At 40.5% G+C, this 26,105-nt stretch overlaps 4 protein-coding genes across 20 annotated transcripts in view; 1 reads left to right on the top strand and 3 right to left on the bottom strand.

The window, feature by feature from the left end:
- LOC117776691 overlaps positions 1-5,573 on the bottom strand; it is a 34,651-nt gene extending 29,078 nt beyond the window's left edge. For 13 of the 16 annotated variants that reach the window (XM_034610841.1, XM_034610856.1, XM_034610845.1 and 10 more), the window contains exon 1: positions 611-769. The gene's annotated coding sequence lies outside the window, so the exon portion shown is untranslated. Of the gene's footprint in view, positions 1-610; positions 770-2,756; positions 2,908-5,298 lie in introns of those variants that run through there. The other 3 variants (XM_034610843.1, XM_034610842.1, XM_034610855.1) reach the window with 3 other exon arrangements.
- A 4,266-nt stretch (positions 5,574-9,839) lies between these two features.
- kcnk5b (potassium channel, subfamily K, member 5b) lies at positions 9,840-13,800 on the top strand. The gene is made up of 5 exons (XM_034610839.1): positions 9,840-10,269; positions 10,889-11,000; positions 12,058-12,224; positions 12,314-12,482; positions 12,601-13,800. The coding sequence occupies exons 1-5, from the start codon at positions 10,084-10,086 to the stop codon at positions 13,287-13,289; spliced, it is 1,323 nt and encodes a 440-aa protein (XP_034466730.1). The 5' UTR covers positions 9,840-10,083; the 3' UTR covers positions 13,290-13,800.
- A 380-nt stretch (positions 13,801-14,180) lies between these two features.
- Positions 14,181-17,984, bottom strand: LOC117776690 (serum paraoxonase/arylesterase 2-like). The gene is made up of 9 exons (XM_034610840.1): positions 17,801-17,984; positions 17,633-17,703; positions 17,491-17,546; positions 16,540-16,702; positions 15,933-16,059; positions 15,557-15,760; positions 15,386-15,467; positions 14,780-14,908; positions 14,181-14,603 (listed from the first exon to the last, which is right to left on the bottom strand). Exons 1-9 carry the CDS (start codon positions 17,875-17,877, stop codon positions 14,442-14,444), a joined length of 1,071 nt encoding a protein of 356 aa, XP_034466731.1. The 5' UTR covers positions 17,878-17,984; the 3' UTR covers positions 14,181-14,441.
- Positions 17,985-19,964: 1,980 nt separating this feature from the next.
- On the bottom strand, positions 19,965-25,296 carry LOC117776685 (casein kinase II subunit alpha-like). Of its 2 annotated transcripts, none has more exons than XM_034610831.1 (15): positions 25,143-25,296; positions 24,317-24,408; positions 23,951-24,027; positions 23,691-23,819; positions 23,472-23,583; positions 23,265-23,366; positions 23,123-23,173; positions 22,967-23,026; positions 22,760-22,843; positions 22,554-22,664; positions 22,306-22,407; positions 21,480-21,580; positions 21,220-21,368; positions 21,005-21,094; positions 19,965-20,818 (listed from the first exon to the last, which is right to left on the bottom strand). In XM_034610831.1, the coding sequence occupies exons 4-15, from the start codon at positions 23,789-23,791 to the stop codon at positions 20,703-20,705; spliced, it is 1,179 nt and encodes a 392-aa protein (XP_034466722.1). In that variant the 5' UTR covers positions 23,792-23,819; positions 23,951-24,027; positions 24,317-24,408; positions 25,143-25,296; the 3' UTR covers positions 19,965-20,702. The 2 variants fall into 2 exon arrangements, with proteins under 2 accessions (XP_034466722.1, XP_034466723.1); XM_034610832.1 differs by lacking the exon at positions 25,143-25,296 and adding an exon at positions 24,579-25,067.
- Positions 25,297-26,105: the final 809 nt, after the last annotated feature.

The raw sequence follows: 26,105 nt of genomic DNA, 5'->3' as shown, positions 1-26,105 counted from the left end.
GAGGCAATTTTTTCTCCCATATAGTCCTTATCCTTTATAAGCGTTTTCACATTTAGTAAGAAATTACATAACTTATATACAATAATATGTTTGTTTGTTGTTACGCTGTATTTCAGACTCATAGGTCCATGTTAGTATTAAAATTTTAATCTAAAAATGGCAAAATGATAATGATAATCTTAAAAAAATTATCATACAGTTTGTGGTGAGTTTTACTGTTTACTATGAGCAAACTGTGCTGTTTCTTTTAGCAGAGTGATAACTGGTCCATTCATTTCCACATAAACAAGTCGCACATCTCGGCTCATATCCTCCACTTTTCTTCACGGGGGATGCTCTTTAACTACTGCCACGCTCTTTCAAACTGGACCATACTGCGGGTTATATTGGTTGAATTGGTTTTTTAGCAATAACACACAATACGACTTCTACCCTCTGCTTTTTAAATCCAAACCCCTGAGCAGCGAAGGGCTGAATCGGAGCTAACGTGCCAGGGTATTTAAACAAATCTGTGTACGAAAATGGCGCCGAATGTCCAACAAAACAAACAAACACCAACTCGTCCTGCACCGCGGGAGAAGCGCGCGTCTTTTTAAAATGCTCGTCTTACCTACTCTGGGGTTCGCGTCAACGGGAGAAGCGAACTGAGCAAAAAAAAGAAGTCCCACAAAATCCAGTTATTCCGCTCGTTCACTGGAGAGACAACGTTGCGGAGCCGCACATGCTTTGTTGTGCCGGAGGTGTCCGATGCTCGTAAAGGGGCGGAGCCTCAGAGAGAGCCGGACCGGAGCTGACCAACGGAGAGGCGAGGAGAACACACACACACACACACACACACACACGAGCGCACACACATGCACACACACGCAATAGCCGTCTCCATGACTTCACATTGACTTACATTGATTTCCTGGATATTCTAACCTAAACTTAACCTTACACTAATCCTAAACCCGATCTTAAAACATGTCTTCACCTCAAAATTCAGTGATTTACATTATGGGGACTGGATTTAAGGTCCCCACAACATGGGGAATATCTGTAACACACACACACACACACACACACACATTACATTGACCTACATTGATTTCCTAGAGACACTTTAACCTTATAGCCCTCCGCCTTTTCATAGGCAAATATAATACCCAAGTACGTTTTTCTGTTTGTTCTGTTATTATTGGTGTGTTTAAGCACTTGTTTATTATCTTATTTTGTATTTTTAAGACAAATGTGTGATGTTTAGCACTTATTACATTTTATTGTATTGTTTGAACTAACACAAAAAAAAACATGTGTATGGTACATATGTAGGTATTGTTTTATCACACTATATTTGTTATTTCAACGAGTGCTCACTCTGGACTTCTGTTCTTTTAGAATGGTAAGCTCTGTTTATCTATTAACTATTATTTAAATCATTTTTATGTCATGTTAACATTCAGCAATCTTGAGTAATTGAATAACAGGCTGTAACCCCTGCTGCCCCACCTGAGTCGGTGGTCCTTTAAAACCCTTATTCTATGACACCAAAATGATTTGTTGTGGTGTTTCCCCTCGTAGCACTCATTAAGAGGGCAGCATTTTAACTCAAACCTAACTTTAATCTTAACGTAAACATGTCTTCACTTTAAAATGTAATGATTTACGTTATGGGGACTTGCTCTTTGTCCCCAGTGAGGAGACAAGTCCCCTAATGTGACTGTGTACACAGATTTAGGTCCCCACAACATGAGGAATACCTAGTCCACACACACACACACACACACACACACACACACACACACACACACACACACACACACACACACACACACACACACACACACACACACACACACACACACACACACACACACACACACACACACACACACACACACACACACACACCACATGTCCGAGGTGGAGAAGAGCAGGCAACTTTAAAGTGACACTGATTAGAAGTGCCCCATGCCTCTAAATATATACATCTGCATTAGAGAAACACACGTCCAGATCCCTGCAGTAATCTACACGAGTAATCCTAAACTTTCTAAATCTGCCTATGTGCATTCTCCACCACCATCATCAAGTGCATATTTTCTGCTGACCACAGCAAATATTTATATCAATTGTCCACTTTTAATTCACAAGTCATTACCGAGTTGGAACAATGCACAAAGCCTCATTACAAAAAGTCCCAGCAGGCATGGAGGAAGGCCAGAGAGCACAATCATTAACAAAGAGCAATGTCCACAAAAGAGGAGGGAGGGGGGCAGACAGGCAACAGGAATACAACAGTGAGTCTGGCCCAGTCTTTTTCAAGCAGCAACATGGTGCATTCATCTGCACAGTATGAGGGTGTGAGGAGCCCAACCCTGAGCCAAGTGGAGTGATATTGAGAGAGGCACACTTTTAAATTCATGTGGAAAGAGGTAACAGCTGAAAATACGGTGTATGAGGACACCACGTCTTATCTAAATCTAAAATCGCAAAAACAAACACGTGCGTCTAATCACTCACACACACACACACACACACATACAGGGAAGCTGTCTTTATGGACCCCGGCATGGTCCCCACCCATCTGCCTGACCCCATTAGGGCTCGCAGAGGCAGGAGGGGGAAGCAAGGGGGTTCATTATTCTCTTAACCACATGGGGTAAGGCACCATCACCTTTGTCTCACAGATACAAGTTCATGTGGCATGCACAGCAGTGTCACATGTCATTTCTGGCCAATTTATCTGCTATTCACTGAAGAAAAAGTCTTACCAGTGTTAAGGTTACTTCCCCAAAGTCCGACGATTCGACTTGTTTTAAAGTCCAAAAGCAGTTTACAAGAAAAACGAGAGACGCCGAACGATAAGAAAGAAAAGTTAAAGATACCTCTCTAGCACAGTGACAGTCGATAATGGCATTTTTTTTTTTCTTTCTCTTTAGACTTTGCTCACAGAGCGAGACATCAGCAGCACGCCAGAGCTTTCACACATGCTGCTGTTAAACATTTACTGAGACAGAAAACACAGGGAAGAAACAAGGACAATCCGACTTCTGGGTGTAGTTGATTAGTCTGTTTTCTTTTCCACTTTGGTTTCAGGTGGAGTGAGGAAGTCAGGAAAGAGCGGAAGAGCGAGGGAGACAAACAAAGATTATGTGAAGCCACTCGCGTCGCCTCCAGTTGCTTAGAAACCCCTGCCCTGCCCTGCGCCTACTGCAAGGAGCAGGTGTCGAGCTGGACCCGGGAGAGGGAGGAGAGACAGAGTGGAGAGGGGAGGAGAAGAGGAGCAGCACTCACAGACCCACTGTCCCTTGAGACAACAACAGACTGGAGCCACAGACTCTGAGACGACCCACTCACGCAGCACACACACCCAAAAAAACTGACTTTCTCTTTCCCCCTCTGTCACTCTCCCCCCCCCATTTGTTCACAGGCAAACATGCACACACGCACACACACATACATGATAGTGCAGAGCTTTACGCCAGCTGAGTGCATGGGGGTTATGTTTGTTTGGAACATCTTTATCCCTCTCTGGCTCCATCACTCAGTGATTACATAACGTCCCATACCACTTCAACCCAATTCATCTCCCTTTGACTTTCAATACCGCATCTGGGTACGCGTCACACACACACGCCGCCTTCCCCCTCCCCGCGGTATCTTATGTAAAACAACATGTGCCGCTCTGAAAATGCTTTAAATGTGAATTTTGAGTGCATGTGTTGGAGACATGGTTGCAGGGGTTTTATTTGTGCTCAGAATCTGAGCTCTCAAAAGCACTAGCGGGATAGATGGTAACAGGGCATCAATATTCATAGAGCACCATTATGTTATGAAGAATTCATGAACCTGGAATGTTCCATGTTTCTGACCCACCCTCTTCTTTAGCTTGAATTCTCTCACACCAGAGACTTTAAATTAAACAACATGATGTTTTTTCAAATGGAAAGATTCAGGATATGATGTTTTGTAGATTAACTATGTCCCGTGCATCAACCTAATTCAGAGAACAAGACAGGACAATTTCCCCCAAATAAATTGTAATATATTTTTTGCACCTACTATAAAACTACCATAATATTTGCATCCACAGACGATGCAAAGTAATGTTACAGATTAGTAAATAATCTTATATGAATATTCACACACTTGAATCTCATCTGAGATTTAAAAAAGACTGTTCCGAGCCCCGGGCCTCACAGCACACTGAACAAATTGCAGCAGACAGTCCAGTCCACCTAAGTGCATGTTGTATTGTGTTTGATCAGCTGACGCTACTGCAAATGCTCAGGTTGTCTTAGATTACGCTGCCACCTGGTGGAGAGATGGTGACTCAATGAACTTTTTACAATCATTTTGCTGATCTGACTAAAAAGATACTGTGATGGGACTTTAAAACTATCTTTCTATTTCTATCTTACTTGACAGCACTTACAGCATCTTACTTGACAGCACTAATATAATAATGTTGATAACATTTTAACATACACAGTCTAATCTGGATATAAATATGAGTTTAAAAAATATATATATATATATAAAAGTCCAACATTAATTATTAGTCTCAAGAGACGGAATCCCCGCCAATACTAATCTACATTAACACAGAGCTGTGATGCATGCTGGGAACGTGTGTTCATGAGAGATAAAGATGTGTTTGCGTCCAGATGCCTGAGGGTGACACATATTTTCTACTCCTCCCAAAACAGTCCGATGTGGACGACAGCAGGTCAGAAAGAATATTCACCACATTGCAGCTTCTCACTGGGATTCTTTCACAATGTTTTGTCCGAATCCCTTTTACCCAGAACATCAGAAATAATGTTATGCATTTGTAATTATAAACGAATCACAAAATAATGTACAACACTTTTTATTTTCTTATTAAAGGAAATAGTCCTGGTGGAGAAATAGCCCTCTCAATAGCACACTCTTTTCACTCAATTTAGTGAAGGATTAGACTAAATTTAAACAGGCATCTGCAGTTTATACAATGCAATGCAGAGGATACTGATGGAATCTGCAGTCAAATTCCATCACATCAAATTAATCAAGATTCAATTTACAACAATATTTTTGAATGACTGAAAAGCTTTGAATATAAATGATATGTTTCTCTGCAACTGAACAGTGTAATGTCATTAAAATGGTTCAATCATATTCAACTGAACTGATCTGTATGTATAGTTTTTATAAGGTCAAATAATTGTTACTACGCATGTGTTGTACGAAAAACATCAGAGTAAATCCATATATTCAATGGTTGAGTGAGATCATGGCGACAATAGAGCTTAAATGGTATTTGATACTCACATCATGTCCATGTAGAAGGCCATTGTTCAAAGCACGGTCAGTCCCAGACGGTGTGAGCAGGTCAGAGGCCGAGAGACACAGAGAGAGAAAGAGTCAGAGCAGTAACACACTTATTTTATTAATGTGACAGGACAGAGTTAAATCAAATAGGTGACAACACACAGAATTCAGGTGAACATTTGGTTTGTATTTTGAACAACCTGAAAAGATCTGTCTGGCAAACTCCTCGTGCTCATTTAAATCTCTCTTTCTCAGGACTTTGGAGTCTGAAGTCCCCTTCAACTTTTTATTTCTATTTATGTATTTACTAGCTCTGACCTTACCAGTTGTTTTAGTCATTTTCTAATCTTTATTCTATTCAGTTTTTTACTTTTTTCTCACACGTCACATTCTTAATCTAATAGTTGTGATCTTCTGTAGTCTAAAGCAGTTTGATCTTCAAATTGCTTTCAAATCTTGTGTTTTGAAAGGTGCTATATAAATAATGAAACAGCTACTAATTTCTCACATAGCTGAAGGGTCTGAATCTGAACATTCAAAGTTCTGTGAGAGTAAAGAAAATAGTTCCGGCATCATCTTGATAACAGAAAAAACTGAGGGAAAACCCAAAAAGGCTCAATATATTATATATATATATATATCGCTTATACAGATTGTAAACATGGCAACATTTATCTGCGAAGATAAGAAAGAAAGGAAGAAAGAATCAGTATTTAAACTAAGAAAAAATACAAATGAGACATTTATCGTGATAATTATCGATATCAACTGATATATTGTCAGATCCCATATCATCCTTCCCAACCTGTACACTTATATTATTCCTACAAGGCTTTTTAAACGTTGTCTCACGTGATAAGACTTGTTGGGTACAGTCTATGATCTGGTTTATGAAAGTGTTTTGGGGCCCTGGGGTCTCCAGAGCAGATGAAACATGACAACAAATCAACAACCTATTTTAAAACCATGTCCTCCAACACTACATCATGTTAGGAGTCCTGTGTGTTGGTTTGCATGTAGGCTAACAGCACAAATAGCCTCTGACCCTGTCGCGTTGGACATAATCCCTCTAAATACGGCACCGCGGTGAACTCTACACGAACCGCACATAAAAAAACACATCGCTGGAAGAAGAAGAAGAAGAAGAAGAAGAAGAAGAAGAAGAGGAAGGAAATAAAAAAAGTGCGAGGCATAAAGATGGCAGCGGCAGTGTGAGGGAGACCTACCTGTGTGTTCACCCTCCTGCTCCACCTGGGCGCCGCGGTTCCGGTGTTTCCTCCAAAACAGGAACCCGCAGACGCTCGGTCAGTGTTTCCTCACGGAGGCGGTGACGCAGCAGCGAATGACGAAGCAGCGAATGACGAAGCAGCGAGCACGGAGGGAGGAGGAGGAGGAGGAGGAGGAGAGCTCAGTGTGGAGGAGATCAGAGGTGGAGGCTGCAGCTCCCCCCCCCCTCACAGATTACACTTCTTAGCCACATGCATCCTTACAGCCAAGGGGATTTGTTACCTATACACATCTTAAGGCCTTTAGCGCTGACCTGAATCATGTTTCACACCCTGAAGGCTTTAGGTGACATGTTTTTTTGATGTTTTTCAGTTTGTGGCCGCCCTCCTGATAAGGTGATAACCTCGAGGGCAGGGACGTGCACAGACATTTTGAGGGGCCATTGCTTTAACAACCCCCGCCCCCCCATGCTAGTCTAAAGCCATTTTCAGACATGAACAGGAAAGAAGAAGAGGGACCATATTACACCTGCGTCAGATTCCACTGGCTTCCTGCTCGTTAACAGGATCGATTTTTTAAATTTGGTTGTTAACTTTTAAATCTCTTAATGGACTGGCACCGCCCTACGTGGCTGAACCCCCTGGAGAGCTGAGCTCGGCCACTCAGCTGCTCCTGGACCTGCCCAAAACTACACTCATAACCAGAGGCGAACTTGTGGAACAGTTTACCACTCCATATTAGATGTGCCCCCTCTCTCACATCTCTTCTCTTTGGCCTTCTATTTGAGTTGAGAACTTTTTTTTATCTCAGCAGATTTGATTTTATTATCATTAGCAATTTGATATATTACGTATATGTGTTTTCTGATACACTAGCAGAGGCCTGGGAGGGTTCTGCGCTGTATTTGAGCTGTTCCTATAGGACTGCGCTTTCCTGGACAGAGGCTTCAGATGTTGTACCTGATTTGGTGGAGCCCCTCTCCCAGTTTGGGGGTTGCAGCCCCTATAATGCTCCTACTATCACAGGGATCACATTGCATTTCACCTTCCACATCTTTTCTAGCTGTTCTTTAGACATACATGTATAAATTATATACATATATTATTGACTTCTCTGGTTGTTGGTATAAGTAATCCTCAGAACATTATATAGACTAAATGCACCTGAGGATGAAGTGATGAGAATAGTGCTCTTTTTTTTCATGAAAAATGTCCGCTCAGTACAAAATAGGTGCAGCTCTTCTGCTGCATTTGTTTACATGAGTGGTTTCAGGGTCAGGGCATTAAAATAATGTGTGCTCGAAGATTAAGCTTTAGATCGACTTCAGGCTTTTCTCTCAGTTTTACAGTGCTCCGTCACAAATAAGTCTTATATCAGCTAAATTCTTTCAATCCGCCCCCTCTCATGTGCACACCACTTGTTTTCAAACTGTACTGGTGGCTCCACACGGGGGAGCCGCTGTGCGTGTGTGCATGTGTGGAGGTGAAGGGAAGTGGCTGCTTATTATGTTTCGGAAGTACTTCACTGTGAGTACACATACATACTTATTTTCATAGTCACCTAGAGGAACTAAACTAAACTATCAGTTGTTAGTGTGGTAGTTATTGTTACTGGATATGAGCAAATGATTAGTAATAGATAGTGGCTGCTTCTCATGTCTCGTCACTAAAATACATGAACACTGCTGCTTTTTTGTGTCCCTCCAAAACAGGGGTGTGGTACATTATTAATAAATTATGATAATTTTTCAGTTGTGTATCAGAGACTGCACCAGTCTCAGTATTTTTCAACATTTAACACAAAGCTTTAGACGAATATGTCGTGTTATCACTGACATTTGTAACTGTTTTCTAAGATGGCCACTATGATTTTTCATGTTTATTTATGTGATGTACATTTTTTAATTAAGCCAGTCATTTGCTGTGAATTGTTGTGTTGTCGCTACTGTTTTGTTTTTTTTAATTCATTTTTTCCTGCCCAAGAAGAACAGAAAATGCAAATAAGCTATATAGGGGAATCTGGAATGTCAGTTGTGTTGTTGTCCTTGTTAAATAAACTTGTAAACTTAATAATTATATACTGGCTACTCTCGGTTAACATCACAGTGTGCATTGGTTAGAATGGAACAGCTCCATTTGATGACCCTGGATGTCCCTTGAAAAAGAAGAGTGAAATCCCAGAGGTGGCGGTAGACCTCAGTCTCACAGCTGCCACAGCTGGAACATCTGCCACAGCTGGAACATCTGTCACAGTAAACACAGAGACCAATGTTCGCAGTGTCGCAGTAAGTGAAGTATCTGACCTTAAAACGTTCAGAATCCTACACTACTCAGGTAATTCTGTAACATCCCTGACAAATTGAGGATTAATAGATGAGTGGATGGATGGATGAATGGATGGATAGATGGATAGATGGATAGATGGATAGATGGATAGATAGATAGATAGATAGATGGATGGATGGATGGATGGATGGATGGATGGATAGATGGATAGATAGATGGATGGATGGATGGATGGATGGAGTAGCCCATAAATTGGCACACCGTAGACAGCACCTCTCATCCATTATCACGCAGAACAGCCAGGGAACACCCAGTGTGGTTAACTCTACACACTGAACTCCAGCCCTCTGCACGGAGATAAGAGCAACCGTCATCACCAACACACACATGTTCACACACTTGAATACGTATAGTATCTGTTGCCCCCTGTTGAGTGCCTTGGATGGATGGAAGTAGATAGATAGATAGATAGATAGATAGATAGATAGATAGATAGAATTGATGTACACACGAATGTACACAAAACTCATCAATAACTATAATCAAATAATGTAAAATTAATATTCAACAATGGACTATTATTCACAAGCTTTTATTTTGAATACTTAAAGAATATTTGATACCATTAATACATTAGCACCTTTACTGAAAATAAAAAAACAGTTTTTTTAACTATACTATACTACTATTTAACTTATAAAAGTGTATTTCTGTTGTTGAATAACAAATTCTCAGTACTTCTTTATTAGAGCCCCCACATTATGGACTTTGCTCCCCCACTGAACTAAGACTTATTTTCTAGCTTATTTAAAATCCCTTCTATTTAATCTATAGAACTCCAGCCTATCTACTTTATATCTCCATTTTCTCCCAATATTTTATTATTATTATTATGTATCATCCCTGCATCACTGAATTTGGCTTCAACCAAAATATTTAGTGTGTGGAAAATGAAACAATATGAACCTTTTTGAATTTTGTCCACTTGTAATTATCAACAGGGGGACAATGGAATAATTTAAAGTTATATTTAATCGTACAGATGGTTTAAGGATTGACGTCATTATGGGATGTAAGGTTACGTTTCTAAGGTTATGGATCTATAAGTGAACAATAGAGGTGAGTCTCCACAGAGAGCAGCAGCCTGGAGGCAGCTCTTAGTGTTTCACCAGGAAGAGAAGAAGCAGCAGGGCGGGCAGGACGCGCAGCACCAGCCCTGCTGTGGACGAACATGAGCCGCTCCACGTCGTCCCACTGATGTTATGACTTGAATATGGCCGATAAGGGGCCGTTTTTGACCTCATGTATTATTTTCTACCTGTCGGTCGGGGCCGCAATATTCCAGATTCTCGAAGAGCCAAACTGGATGTCGGCCAGAGACAAGTATATCCTGCAGAAAGAAAACGTTTTAAAGAAGTATACCTGCTTGACTAAAGAAGCTCTGGATGAGATTTTGGAGGTATGAACTCATCTGTTTTCAGTTTACGACGGATAAGAACAGAGTTTCCCATTCATCCTAAAGGAGGGGAAGTTAAATTAAACCTACTGTTTGTAACTTTACGCACGATTGACCAACAAACCGAGGAGCGCCCATAAACTGTCAAGAAGTTAAAAGTAATCCAGTAAAACCAAAGTGCAGATATTAGCCTGTATGAGACGGTGTTTCAGTCACCGTTGTCAACCTGAGCTGAGACACACACATTGTGCAAGAGTAAGTGAGAGGTGGGTCGCCTGTGCGCGTCAGGACACATCAGGACTTGTTTTTCCTGATCACGAACAGACAAAAAGCATCAGGCCTGAAAGCGGATCAGGTGACAATATACCTTGTAAAAGCTTCTCCTGCTTCAGCCCGAATTTCTCTAAAGAAGAGTCAGAAAGTTGTAATATTTAATAAAGACCGGACGTTATTGCGCATGTGTCCCTGCTCCAGAAATATTTGCATTTTTGCGCAAGGTGTGTCCAGGTGCAAATGGCTGCACAGGATATGACTTTGAGCCCGAGTAATAGAGGACTGTGGAGGTGAATAGTGTTGTTACAGTCGTGTGTGAAATGGGTGATTTACTGTGTATTCACCACAGATCGTGTCGGAGGCTGCAGGTCAAGGTGTGACCATCACTGGCGAGAAACATCGCAACACGTGGGACTGGGTCAACTCGGTCGTTTTCGCTGCCACCATTGTCACCACCATAGGTTTGTATGTGTAGGCCATGCAGTATAGTAGCTACTAGGAATTAAATTCACATCAAATATATTACTAATGTTTACTTTAATCACCTGGCTCACACATGTCAACATTTCTCATTTTAACATTTTTATTAGGCAGACAATTATTCCTATTTTACTACAAATTCAGAAAACCATAATCCTGAATAATGAAATAAGCTTACTGACATCTATGATTAATGTTATTGATAACAAATGTAATATGTATGTATGAATAATAACTAACACTAGCAATACTTTATTATAATATTGACTAATAATAATAATTATTTAGTACAATCATGCATTTGCAATGGTTGTTTAATTAATTTGTTATCATCAAATAAGCATTTTATTTTATCCTTGCTTAAGGCTAAAGGTTCAATTTCATACCTTTTTAGGATCACAATGACTAGATAGATGGATATTTAATAAAATCATAAATCTAGATAGATGGATATTTTATTCATACCAGAAGGGAAATTACAGTGTTTCAGCATCAATTAAATACATAAACACAAGACTCACATATTATATAACCCAGAAAACACAAGCAGAGGCAAATACGTCCGGGTAAAAACACCTACGTCAAATACTGATATGAAGGGATATCAGAGAGTTGCTTACCCTTCATTGAAGATAAGGTGAACAAAGCAATATCAATGTCTTTTCCCACAAGCTGAAGTGTACTGCACTAAATTCTGACTGAGGTGTTTGTAGTTTATCAGGTATCAGTTCCCTGTTGGTCTTGTTTGTATTTCTATTACAATATGCTAATATCTGTTAAGAAAGAACTGCAAACTATGCATGGCCAAAACATTCCCTTAAAGTAGCATTTCATAAGGGTTAATATAATCAAGAGCCACCTTAACCTTTTTAAACCTTGTATGTTATATTGTATCGTATTAAGACTCTTTAAGGTAAACAATTTAGGATTTTTAAAAACTTCTTATGAACCAGGGGAAGCCCTATTTATAAAACCTTTAAAAAAGAAAAAAGTCCATATTTCCTGCTGTGATTCAACGTTTTCTCTTGTCATCCACAGGTTATGGCAATGTCGCACCCAAGACTGAAGGTGGCCGTGTGTTCTGCATCCTGTACGGTTTGTGTGGGATCCCCCTATGTCTGGTATGGATAAGCGAGCTGGGTTCGTTCTTTGGAGACAGAGCCAAGCGTCTGTCCCAGGTTCTGATCCGTAAAGGCGTTTCAGTGGTAAGAAAAGACAGAATGGTGGAGTTAGTGTTTATCTGAATGCTGAATAAAGTTGCAATATAACATTTATATTTTCTTCCTTGTGTCAGAAAAAGGTCCAGTTAACCTGTACGGCCTTGTTCCTGCTATGGGGGCTGTTTGTGCACCTGGTGATCCCTCCATTTGTTTTCATGTCTGTGGAAGGATGGAGCTACCTGGAAGGCATCTACTTCTCTTTCATCACTCTCACAACGGTTGGTTTTGGAGATTATGTGGCAGGTAGGTTTATTTTACGACTTGATTTAGCTCATTTCTCTGAGGTTATTCTGCATCTGAACTTCTTTTGTTTCCTTTGTAATGAAAGCAATGTCATTCTATGCTTCCATTTCCATTTCAGGCGTAAATCCAAACATAGAGTACCCCAGACTGTACAGAACATTTGCTGAGATATGGATCTACATGGGCCTGGCCTGGCTGTCTCTGTTCTTCAGCTGGAACGTCCACATGGTAGTGGAAGCTCACAAGAAGTTCAAGCAAAGACGACACAGGTACCGAAACATAGATGACGAGGAGCCCCAGCAAGAAGGGGAAAAGCAAAGCCCACACATGAAGCAGTCCGTCATCGACATCTTCAACTTCCTGTCTGAAAATGGGGAGGACTACAGCACCGTCATCCACGATATCGGAAGTACGGCAAAAAATAGAAACCCTGAAGAGAAAGTCAACCGCTCTAAGAGCTGCAGCGACATCCTGGCCATCCGTAACCTGGATCATTCGCCGAGTCACAAACACATGATCAGTATCAGTCAGGTGTTCATGACCGCAATGGTGGATCAAGAGGAGGAGCGTCCGCCACAAGAGAGCAACAGAGACAGTGAGCCTCCAGAATGTGCAAGGACGGCAGGTAGCATGGAGAACAAGGACAGTTGTACATTTGAACCAGAAAATGATGGTATCATCTTCACTGTACCTGCCAGAGATGCTGCCGAAGAACAGACTGTACAGCAGGCGGGTGGAGGGGAGAGTAGGTTCCAAATATCCAAAGTAAATGAAGATTTGTTCAAGGACAAAGATGAAAAAGGGTAAAACAATACCGTTATGTATCTAGGGGACAAACTGCATCCGTGCAATTCAAGGGTGGACGGTTTAACAGCCTCCTAACTGCATCTTTTTAAAATTTAGAAAAGTAACCTCAGAGCCAGGTGGATCTTCAGGGTCGTGCTTTGACGGCTTTGTGCCGTTTGGATGACATAGCAGCCACTTGTCACCTTTCTTAAGGTCTACAGACTAGAAACATTATAGTACAGTCTTTTAAGGACACCGACACAAGATAAGAGTAAATTACAATAAGAGACAATATCCATTTAACTGAATTTGAATTAATTAATTGGGAAACATGAGTTGTGTTGCTTAATTTTCAGATTTTCACTATTTGATTCATTTTCATTCTATTATTGAGGAGGGATTATTTTATGCACAGACCCCTTCTTCATTGTTCTATAGTTGAAATGCTCCAAATTATTAGTCTGTGTAAACAGTTCGTCATGTCAAGGGTTGAATGAGCCGAGGCGCAGCTCTCCTCGGATTTGAATCTCCACCGGAGTTTGCTCTGTGTGCAGCAGATCTGAAATGTAAATTTTTCCTGCAGTTTCAACAGGGGATGAAGGCATCGCAGGATCCTTCAACCCCTGATTGGAAAACTCTGCACATGAGAAAATGCTGCTGATGTATGATTTAGCTTGAGGAGATAAATACAGGGACGCTTCGTTCAGAGTTTAGTCTGCTGATTACAACGAATATAAGACGTATGACTCATGACTGATCATAATGTAGATGATTCTTAAAAGAAAAAACTAATTTATAGATTCATGCAGTTTTGCATTCTTAAGGACAGACAATCTTAAAGTACTGTGATGTTCAGTAAAAAGTATCCAGTAAAATATTATTTTCATGATAAAACGGCAAAGCAGCTATATGAACTTTTTTACATATTTTATTGAAAACATAAGCACTTATTTCACAGCGTTTCTTGTAGTTGGTCAGTTCAGTGTCTACAACCATTTGCAAAAAATGCTGATGTACCCACGACCATGAAAAAGTCACGAAAACGAAATGCATCCATTTTCCTCCCACGAGAATAAGAAAAAAATGCATTTCCCCACATACGAGCGCTGTGATTTATGTTAATCATCATTCAAATCACCATTGTCCGCGCCTTGCAAAGAGGTGAGTCATTGCCTACTCCAGATCACAGACCAAGGCTTTGTGGAACACAGTGCCAATGAGCAACTTTCCCCCATATACTGCTGCTACGGACGAACCCATGAGCACACTACCATCGTCTTCATACACCTGAGTCACCACTGGCTGGTCAGAGTGAATCTTCTGGACGCGGATGACCTGCACAAAACACAATCACACGACAGAAAGAATTATAACGAGATGAATACATGTAAAACGATTGGTCATCTGTTTAAGTAAAGAGAATAAAAGGTGCAGAAATTACACATGTAAAAACATATTTTGTTTTGCAATGTTGGTCATCTCACAATTTGCAAACTGATAAAAGGACAAACCTCTGATCCAGGTGGGTCGTTGGGGTCAAACACACAAAGTTTCCATCCATTAGGGTGACAGCCTAACCACAGGTCGCCTGTTTCGGGGTCGACTTCAATGTTGTCACAGAGAGAACCCACAGCCACAGACTGGTGACAGGATCAGAAGGAGATATTTATCATTAACCTTAAATGATAATTCTACCACGGACGGATTTTGTACTTATTACCTGCATTGATGTGTAATTTGTCTGGAAACATGTTAAGACCTTCATCTAAGTTACAATTATGAACAACTAGAATGGTAGTAGAGCGCACCAGATATGCCAGATTTTTTCATCAAGGTGCATAAATTATTCCCTGGGAAATTAATGAAAATGTTAAAAAAAGGCCTTTCTCACAAAGTTAATGAAAGTGAAAATAACGTCCTGAATTTGCCCCAAAAGTTAACGGCTTCTTCCACAAAGTTTCATTGAAATCTGTCCATCACTTTTGCGTAAACCTTGCTTACAAAAAAACAAACAAATCAACAAACAGAAGGACAACAAGAGCAACATTTATAAATAATAATACTGATGAGGCCCACTGATTGAATTAAAAATATTACTTTAAGTCTGAAATATTTACCTTCAGAGAGACCAGTGAATTGTCTTCTTTTCGCTCCAACACATGCACATTGTGCCCTAACAGATCTGCCACATATATATGTCTGTAAATAAAAAAAAGAATACAACAATGAGGCAATCAAACATTTGAAGCATGAATTATCATATGTGTGACCCTGAGGATCATTCCTACCGCTTGTCTGGTGAGATGTTGATTCCGTTCGCAAGGTAGTAACCATCAGAGACGACTTTCACATCCGTGGGACTGTAGTACACAACATTAGTCCAAGACAGTCCCAGAACAGGCTCCACAAAACTTTTCATGAGCTCATGGGAGAAATAGTGGTCATTTGTTGCATAGAAGCTATCCACGCCCACTGCAACGATGTCGTTCACACTGGAAAGAAAAAACAGAATTGGAACATTATTTAAATGACACATAATATTTAAATTTGTTGAGCACAATATGAAAATATTTTGTGACGCTTTCTTATGACAAGGGATATCAGATGCACTAAAGCTCACGACTCAGTAAGTCAGACAGTAGGGGTCACTGTACTGTACTGTACCTGTGGAGAAGTTCGTGCTTTATAGTTTTCACGTGCACAAGGAGGTGGTTGTCCTCGAAAAATTGGAAGATCTCAACTTGGCTTTTGTGTTGTGGATGATTGACAACAAACAGGTAAATTGTGTCATCTGATGAGAAACAAGGAAAGCATTGTCAAAATAAACAACAGAATACTGGAGACCAAACCGGCCCATGCATTCTTTGTACACATAAACACTTGTGACTTAGTTTAGCATTAACATAATGCAAATGTTCTGATCGCGTAAAATACAAACACACCCAGGTTTAACAATCTCAGCTATTACAGTTGGGACCACAGGAGCTATTATAAACAGGTTTGTCCACATACTCCACACAGGCGCACACAGGCTCATATCCACCAAACACGGAATATAAACTTCCCTTTTACTAGTCAGATTATAGACAGTCACAGAAACTGAAAATTAAATAAATTTCCCTGTTGTTTAATGGAAGATGAATGAAAATATGTGTAACAGAAAAGTCTTTATTTCTGGATCGAGTTGAAAGACCAGCACAAAGCCAGTAGACTTCGTTTTTTACCCTTTGGGACAGAATGGTGAGTAACATTAACCGTGTGTGACCTTTACCTGTTGGATCGGTGTATGCACTGATGCCATGAGGGTTGAATGAGTCCAGGTCAAAGTTTCTTGGCATGCGCAGCTCCACCGGTTTCATCCGAGAGTCTTGTAGGTCGAGGGAGAAGATCTTTCCTGTCGCCTCTGGGACTGGCAGTCCAGGATACCTCAGACCCTGGAGATATTAGAAATACATGAAATTACACAGACGTCAGACTAATGAAAAGAAATACTGCACAGCAAAACAAAAATCCCCACTGATTGGAGACAGGTGGTTGGAGACCAGCCCCCAGATTGATGATAATAATAATTTATAGAACATCTTTCATACGTACAAGGCTGCTCAATGTTCTTTACAAAAGTAAGATGAATAAAAAAAATAAAATCATGAAATACAAAAAAGCATATAGAGGTAGACAAAACAATAAAACATGGTAAGATGTTATAAGGGAAGGCGGTGTTATTTATAAAGCACAGTTCATACACAGAGGTAGATTCAAGGTGCTGTACAGGGTCTTTAAACGCAACACAGAGGCCCAATCAGAAGAAATCTATTTAAAATCAGAAAGGACAGTTTAAAACAATTTCCAACCAACATAGAAGAGGTTAACAAGAGCAGAATAAAAGAGATTAAAAGAGGTACAAGATATAAAAAAGAATGTAGAACTGGACCAAGCTAAACCAGGAACAATGAAAGCTACGAGCAATAAGCCTCTGAATAAGTAGCTGCATGTTTTTCTGCACTTGCATGCAGGTCAAGTAGACTAAAAGAGCAAAGCACATGAACAAATTGACCTTTATGGAAAGTGAATATAGTTTGATAGTGAATAGTTAGTCTTCTTATAGTTGTTCTTATTAAGAACAAAGTTTGGTCACGTGTTTTATCCGCAGGACTTTAATTCCTTCAGTGACTGTTTGTTCAGCCTCAGATAAACTTGGCTGCTCAGCAACTCAAACACTCACAGTGCTGATAAAGGCGAGTCCGTCTCCCAGGATCGTGATGTCTTCCGAGCCAGAATCTGAAAGCAGCGCAGTCACGCTGTTAACTTTGAGTTTACAATTTGTTTGTGTGGCTTTTAAAACATTTTTTATTCTCTCTACTCACCCAGATTTTTCAACGCCACACAGTTGGGCAGGTGATTCTGCAGCAGCTCTCTGGAGGCGAGGGCCCTTTTCCTGCAGAGGGTTGAACACAAGCTGCATGAACTAAACTTTATCTCCACAGGAAGCAAACGTCGTTCACACACGCACTTGTCTTTTCTTTGTACTTTACCTCAAGTTCACGATCCTCTCTCCCAACAGCGCCGCGATGGCCGCTACTACAAGCGAGGTGCACACGAGCTTTCCCATTTCCAAATTATGATCAACTCAAATTGACAGCGGATCCAAAACAACCAGGCTAAACTACAGCTGCTGCGGAGGGACACGCGCAACTAATGCTGCCTTCATGATAGTCGGACATCTGAGAACCCTACGTTTCATTTCGTCTCAGGGTTGCCAGGTCCGTGGGGTTCCCGCGGAATTTGGCTGCTTTTGAGTCAGTCTGTGAAGGACTCTCACCTGCACGCACGTCTCAATCCCAACCTGGCAACCCTAGTCACTTTATCCCTAAAACCAGACCTGATACTCTGGTCCAACACCCAATTTAACAGTACCCTGGGAGGATGCTAATGATGAAGTGAATGAGAGGAAAAGGCTGTGGTATGCAGACATGGCATTTGAGGCAGAACAACGTGTCTTGAAAGCAGTAGTTTGCCCTGTGGAGGTTGGCTGCAGGGGTTTCATTGCAACATCCACCATCAGGTTGCTCAGACATCTGGGAATCCAGGGACAAGCCCTGCACCAGACCATAAAGAAACAAGATGCTAGGGACATTCACCCAGGTCTGATCAACCTGTGGTGGGCCTGTCTTAGAAGAGGGTGTCTTGTGATTAAAAAGCCGAAACACCTTATGTGTACCTTAGCGTCTTAAGGTGTTAACTTCATTCGTGCAGGAGACCGTTAAACGTACAAGGGATATTCACCATCTTGTCCTATGTTCTAAAATTCATGGGCAATATTACTGTCCATGTGCAATATTACCACTCATGGACAATTTGTGTGACATGAGATATGACATGATTTCAATATCATGTCAATTATTCCACATCACCTATTCCCATTATCATAACCACTTACTGCCACTTTTGTTTAGTATGACTGTATAGTGTAACTTTTATTTTTTTCTAATTTCTGTTGTTTTCTAGGCACAGACTCAGCATTACTCTACAAACACTTTATATTTTTATTTCCCTTATTATACACTTTATACTTTTTATTTTATTTTCACTCATATTTCGTAGACATAACATGCTATTGTTTCATTTACTGGGCTATATTACATATTGCGATACTGTTATCTTGGCTCAAGAATTTCCTTCAGGATTAATATAAATCTTATTTTATCTCATCTCATAGAGTGTGTAGCTCCTCAATTAGGATTCAAGACTCAGAGGACCTTCAATGTCACTGTGCAAGTGCAATGGAATTTTGTGTGGAGCCGATGCCTAATTGGCAACACACTTGAATTAAGACTACAAAATAAATTTTACAAAATATAGACAATTAACAGTAAAAGCTTAGAGTGAGAAAACACAGTGAAAATGAGATATAAAAAACAAAAAACTAAGATTTATATACATGTATATAGGCGGAATTCAAATAAAGACAATAATTCAATATCGAGACAATAAACAGTGCTAAAATACTACAGTGGTACAGCAGAGTGCAGTAATAGTATTGCAGATTTAACAGTGAGAAATAGTACAGTAAAAGTATTTCTTGATTAATGATACATCACTTTCATTTTAACAGAGCCACTAGACTAGAAACTTTCTGGTGTTTGATTTCTGGTATCCTGTGAATGTAGCATGATTTCAAGTGATTAGGGCAAGTCATATATTGAATTGTCTGCATATGTAATGGATTTAGTTTGTTCAAGATGGATCTTTATGAATCAGAAAGATGCTCTGAATCGAACCATAATTGACCTTTGACAATCCATTTTACAATAAGTAATTGGGAGCCTGAAGGTTTGCTGGGTTTACATGTGCAACAACCATTTTGAGCTGGATTATTTTCAAACTATCCTGAAATGTGCACATTTAGACATTTCCTGAAAATATATTTATGCAGGATTTATGCATTTGCAGTCACATGTTCTCCCACACACATTAGTACAAATGGTGGAAAGTCACATTCACCTTATTCAGACTGATAACAAAAATAATAGGGATGTGAATGTACAGACAGAGAGCTATGGGATCCTGTTTGTTCTGAACACACCGTAAACCGGACAAACTATCTTGAGGGATTAACCGACTGTGCAGTTGTTTTAAATTCACTCAATACCAGTGCAACATAGTCAATGACATGTAGTGCCTGCAGAAACCTGTTTAAATTGTTTATTTTTGAAGTTGTTTTATTGTAGGTGATGACTCCCTCCCAACATAAAACAAAAAGTTACAAAATTGTCTATGTAATCAAAATCATGTGTAAGAGACTTCATAAAAAACAAACATGAACACATACATACACATACAGAAGTGAAAGTAACATAAAATTGGCAAACTATTGACCCTGTGATATTCAGCATTGGGTGCATGCAACCTGACAGTAACTGTAGAATATCTACAAAAAGTCCAATTAAAGAATGATAGCATCTAACAACTTCAAAACACCAACAACTCCTGCACATTACATCGTGTGCAACCAGCGAGCACTGTTAAGCGGGGGGGGCACACCAGATTCCTGACGCTTTGTTTTGTGAAGTCGTGTAAAGGTTCACAGTGTAATACAGCAGGATCCCCATCAAACAGTTTCAAGCAAGACTGTATATTTGGAACATACAAAATAAATTTTATTATCCATTCTCTTCATGTCTACATCTTATTAGAATTTCTAGACAATGGCATTGTCAAAGAACACACCCAAATTAATTCTAATAATCCTGACAGGTGCAACAATACATTTCTGTCAAGTCCAGGTGTCAAAATATAACTGAATGTGAAAAGCAATTTAAATTTTCTTCTTTGTTATTTTCCAACATAAAAAGGAGAGCCATGGCCCTGGGCCGCAGTGAGATCTAGGCAGGACATGGCCATGAGCACACATTAAACACAGGTGGGGAAGTGGCTTCAGGGCTGGGCCCCTGTGGCTGCAGGGACTTGTGTGGCCAGAGTGTTGGGGGCAGAGATGACAGGTGATCCAGCAATGTTAGCCAGTGGCTGTGAGGAGGACATTGAGGTGATGCCTAGAAGAGACAGGAGGCGTGTAAATCATTAGGAAGTGCTTGTATTTACATGTCATCACAATCTTAATTCAGAGATAGATTTGCAGCCATTCACAATCTATTTTTATTTGCAAATTACACATGACAAAAATAACTCTTGATTATTCCTGCTCCTAAGGGCAGTTCAGTCCAGGGAGGATTACTTACCGGCCATCATACTTGAAGAGCTGACTGGTGTGGAGCTTGCAGCCATCCCTCCTGGAGTGGCCCCCCTTCCCTGATCTTTAACGATGGGATCTGCGAACACAGGTGGATTTGAGCAACTCGTAAACCAAACTCTTGTGTTGACAAGAATCGAGCCACTTTAAATAAAGTGCACAAAAAACATAGGAGGAGCAGACAGGGTGATAAAGCGAACTTACAGAAGTAGGGATGATCCATGGCCTCTCTGGCCGTGAGACGGGCTTGGTGGTCGTAGCGCAGCAGTTTGTCCAGGAAGTCTAAAGCCTCTGTGCTGACCAGGTGCTGGTTCTCGCTGTGCACAAACCTCTCCCACCTTTTGCGGGAGTGTCTGGAGAACAAACCAGGGGCAGAGTTATATTGTGAGGTGCTCATGAGCCAAAATTGTGCTCAAAATATACAATGATATTGAAATTGCGGTCATACAGCCAAAGTGTTTTACCTTCCCAGAATGTCATTGAACCGTGGATCCAATTCAATGTTGTACTTGTCGATGTAGTCGTACAGGTCCTCTGTGCCGAGTACTTTTGCGATCCGCACCAGCTGAAATTCAGAAAACCCAGATTTCAAAATTTTTGAAGATGCACACCAACATTTGCTGAATCCCGAGGGGTATGAATTTGTATGAAGTGTATATGTTATTAAAGTGGTTATTATGGGGGAAATTGTAAAATCTGAATATAGATTTGGCTTCATGAAATATCTTTGAAATGTGCGTACAGTTTGAGAATGCACATTTCTCTATTATAAAATCTAACAGAACCAGTGATCTTCCCTCTGTAACTGTTACCTCTATGATTAATGGTTTATACTAATATGCAAAATAAATAGATAAACCGAATTTCTTTTTTACTTTCATTCTGTTTGTAGCCAAATTTCTTCATTTACAGGCAAAACCGGTTTATGTTCCGTATTAAATGTTTATATACATATCACACTATTTGTTTAACTATATAAACACCACTTTAACACTAGTGTCACGCTGTCCTAGTGGTGCCAGGGAATGTGGGAGAAAATGTGATAACATCATGTCCACTAGTACAAACACATTTGTCTTTAAATCACTTTGTTCTACTTTCAGAGCATCAAAGTACCAAAAAGATAATGATGTCTACCCTTGCTAAATAACAGTGTTTGAGAAAAACCTCGTTCGAAAACATCTGTGGTTTGAGTGTGTCAAACTTAAAGCTTTGTACTATTAGGCCTAAACACTGCACTACTCGAGCCACAAGGTCTGTAACCAGACCCACAAAAGACTGAGTTCTTACCTGATCGTAGTTGTCATGACCGTGAAAGAAAGGCTCCTTCCTGAAGATCATGCTGGCGAGCATGCAACCCAAACTCCACATGTCCAAGCTGTAGTCATACATCTAAAAAAAATATAAAAGGGGGAAATGCTTGAGGTGGCTACATGAACGTTTAGAAAATAAAGTTTAAAAAAATGCCTTTCTTCTTGAATAATACAAATCCTAACTTGCATGATTTGATATGCAGAATAAAAATATATGAGGCTCACCTGGTAATCTACCAGCAGTTCAGGTCCTTTAAAATACCTGGATGCCACTCTCACGTTGTATTCTTGGTTTGGGTGGTAGAATTCTGCCAGACCCCAATCGATTAGACGGAGCTGGAAGTTAAAAAATGTAATATAATTTAGATCATCATATTGATATCACAGGGGAAAGAAAACATTAAGAAAATGCTTGACGCAATAGACAATACCTTTCTGTGTTCATGGTCAATCATTACATTATGTGGCTTGACATCTCTGTGCATTATCCCCATACTGTGGCAGTAATCCAGGGCCTGAATGGTAATAGAGGAAAAATAATGTGTTAGGAGTATTTTCTGATGTAAAGTATCTGGCAAATGTTAAAAGAACCAATGAAGGCCATAACATAAACGTACAGTAAATATTCAGTTTCTTACCTTTAGGATTTCGTACATGTAGAACCGTATGTCGAAGTCAGATAGGGTTTGGTACAATTGCTGTAAAAAATACAAAATATATGAATCAGAATTTATATATTTTTATAAATATTTATATATTCACAGATTGCAAACCAATAGAACACTGATCTTTACCTTGAAGTCTGTGTTGTTCACATGTTCAAAGACCAGAGCAGGGGTTCGTGACTAAAAGGGAGGGAAAAAACATCTGTTTGTGCATATACGTATAAAAAGATTAGTCTAGAATTGTCATTGTGCAATAAGGAGAAAAAATTACCACGGGATCTTTGACGATATCTAACAGTGAGATGATATTTGGGCCACCCCGCAGATTCTCCAGGATCTTTATTTCCCTCTTGATTTTCTTTTTCTTGACCGGCTGTGAACAGGGAAAGTTTTGTGAGGTACTTATAATCTCCAATAAAGTGACAAACTATTAATTGTTTTACAGTTAGAACAGCTGGTTGAGTGATTATCTCCATACCTTCAGTATTTTGACGACCACTTTTTCATTGTTTGTGATGTTTATGGCTTCAAACACTTCACTATATTTGCCTCTCCCTAGTTTTCTGACAAGCTGATAGTCGTCTTGGTTTCTTTAAAAAAAAGAAGAAGAATATAACAGTCAGTTAATCTTTAGATTATTTCCCCGACAAAGCAAAATAAAACAAATACAGCAAACAGTCCAATCAATTTGCCTTACCCCCATTCAACAACATGGGACTCATAGTCCCAGTATTCCCGAGGTCTCTGTGTGTTTACATCAGGGTAAACTCGAGAGCGGCTTGGAACAGGGCCAGACATATTCTACACCAGATCTTCTCTAAATCTCCTAAACAATAAAACAAACAAATTCATTACAAATACAACCAAACAAACCATGTTATCATTTACTGGGCATCCTTACAGCTACTGTAAGTGATGTGGTGCGATTATGAATAATTATATAAGTCAACACTATACCTGGGAGGATCCCTCCAGGATTTTGGTGATAGATGAATTGGAACAGGGGTGGTTGAGATGCCTTTATGATAGGAAAGCTACAGGGGCACAAAGATATATATAAACAACAGTTAGCGCTTGATACAACTGTCCCAACACCATATGTGTAAAACTGAGCAATGAATATAACAGTTGATCTGAATATGAGCCGTACAAAAGAAAATACAGACGTTTCTCACGTGCTGCACAAAGGCAAAAACAGTCACTTACAAAGTAAAGCAGCTGCATGTGTGTTGAACGAGCACAGACACAAACAGACGCGAAAACACAATGAAATGAGTGTTGTGCTGGTGTGTCTGAATATGGTGGCGTGTGAAATGGAGAAACCTGAATGTTAAATGGGGGCATCCAACCAGTCTAATCAGGAGGTACAGGGTTCAATACAGTCATCACTGGGGGCCACACCAAGGCTGGATGTCCTGTTGGAAACAAAGTAGGTTGATTAAAATCAATGCTGTCAATTAGGCAAACATGAGCAAACTATGTGAGCCATTGTACGCCAGCCCAACACAGCTAATACGGCTGCGGTACATTGCTGTGTTTGTGAGAGGCGGCAAACCGACTAATCGTTTCTCCGGTAAAAACGTACTCGTTCAGTTTGGCCCGATTTTCCCGCTTATCGGTTTCATTAAAAAGCAGAGAGTACGCAGAAACCCCTCGGTGGCCCCGGGCCTGTTCAAGTGCAGTGGAGCTAGCAGCTAGCTACCAGGCTAGCCGGGCAGCTGGCTAGCTAGCTGGCTGGCTAGTTAGCATTAGCTCGTCAACAGCAGAGGGAAAAGCCGGTCGGAAAGTCAAAACTAGCTCCCGGCCACAGCGAGGGCCCGGGACGGAAAGAAATCATACTGCCGCTTAGAAAAAGAGTCCAACCGTCGTCCTGGCGGTCGAAACGGACGCGGAGCTGAGCAACAAGCTTCGAGAATTATATTTCACAAAGCTACAAAGTGCTAAGCTAACAGGCTAGAAGAGTGAATAGCCTGCTGGCTGGCGAGGCAACTGGCTGACAACGCCTTGAAAAAACATCCTACAAACACCGTGTTCGAGCGGCGGAGCGGCACCGCGACGTGTGGGGCTCGTTCCCAGCTCTGCCCGACACGTAAAACACTCAACCGGGGCTTCGAACCTGCGACGATTTGCCGTTAAATAACACGATTACCTCTCGGCGGCGGTTGGGACGTCAATATGGCGATGCTTGGGATCAAGAGCTTAGTGCGAACAGCCTCTCCCGCAGGGGGCGCTCTGCTTTTTCCTTTTTCTTTGAGGGGGAGACTGTGGCTCCTCTGCCACCAACAGGTCTGCTCGAGACAGGAACTTCAGCCTGCAGCCACACAGCACATGTTCCCCCCCACACACATCTGTTCAGTGACTTCTCTTTCAGTGAACCGCCAATTCTAACTTTATGTGTATAGCCCACATTCACAAATCACTACTTGTCTCATGGGGATTAACAAGGTGCAACATGTTCTCTTCTTAACCTTCAGCGAGAGTGAAGAAATACTAACAAACCCCCTTTTAACAGGGGGGCAAACAGAAACCTCAAGAGCCACATGTGAGGGATCCCTCAAAGTGCAGAAGATGCTGTAGAGCACATCAACAACAAAACAATATTCACAACATTCATGAGAAAAGACAGCATCTTACATAAATTGAGAGGTGAATCAATGATAATAGTAGATCTGTACAAAAGAAATGTCTGTCAGATGATTTATATAGCACCTTTAAAAACAGAGTTTACATAACAAAAAAGCGGTACAAGAGAAATAACAATCGTCAGGGTGCAACGTGACAAGAAAGCCACAACAACAATGTAGAGGTGGTCGAAAACAAGACTGAAAGACTATTTCAGAAAACCTGATCACATAGGAGCAGTAAAAGGACGATACAATAAATCAATAAAATAAGGTGATAAGAAAACAAAAAGAAGACGATAAAAGGACGACCTCACATTGAAGCAAAGAAGTCACTGTGAGCCGTATCTCCTCAGGTAGGTCGTTCCAAAGCCGAGGGGCCCTGATCAAGAAAGCATGGTCACCTTTAGACTTTGAAACAACCAGCAGGGCTCCACCTGAGGAGCTGAGGCTGAAAACAGGCACATAATGGGTCAGTATTATGTAGTATT

This window comes from Hippoglossus hippoglossus, chromosome 16, assembly GCF_009819705.1.
Source record: "Hippoglossus hippoglossus isolate fHipHip1 chromosome 16, fHipHip1.pri, whole genome shotgun sequence".
NCBI lineage: Eukaryota > Metazoa > Chordata > Actinopteri > Pleuronectiformes > Pleuronectidae > Hippoglossus > Hippoglossus hippoglossus.
The sequence above is the reverse complement of the archived record's forward strand: the minus strand, read 5'-3'. Positions and strand labels throughout refer to the sequence as shown.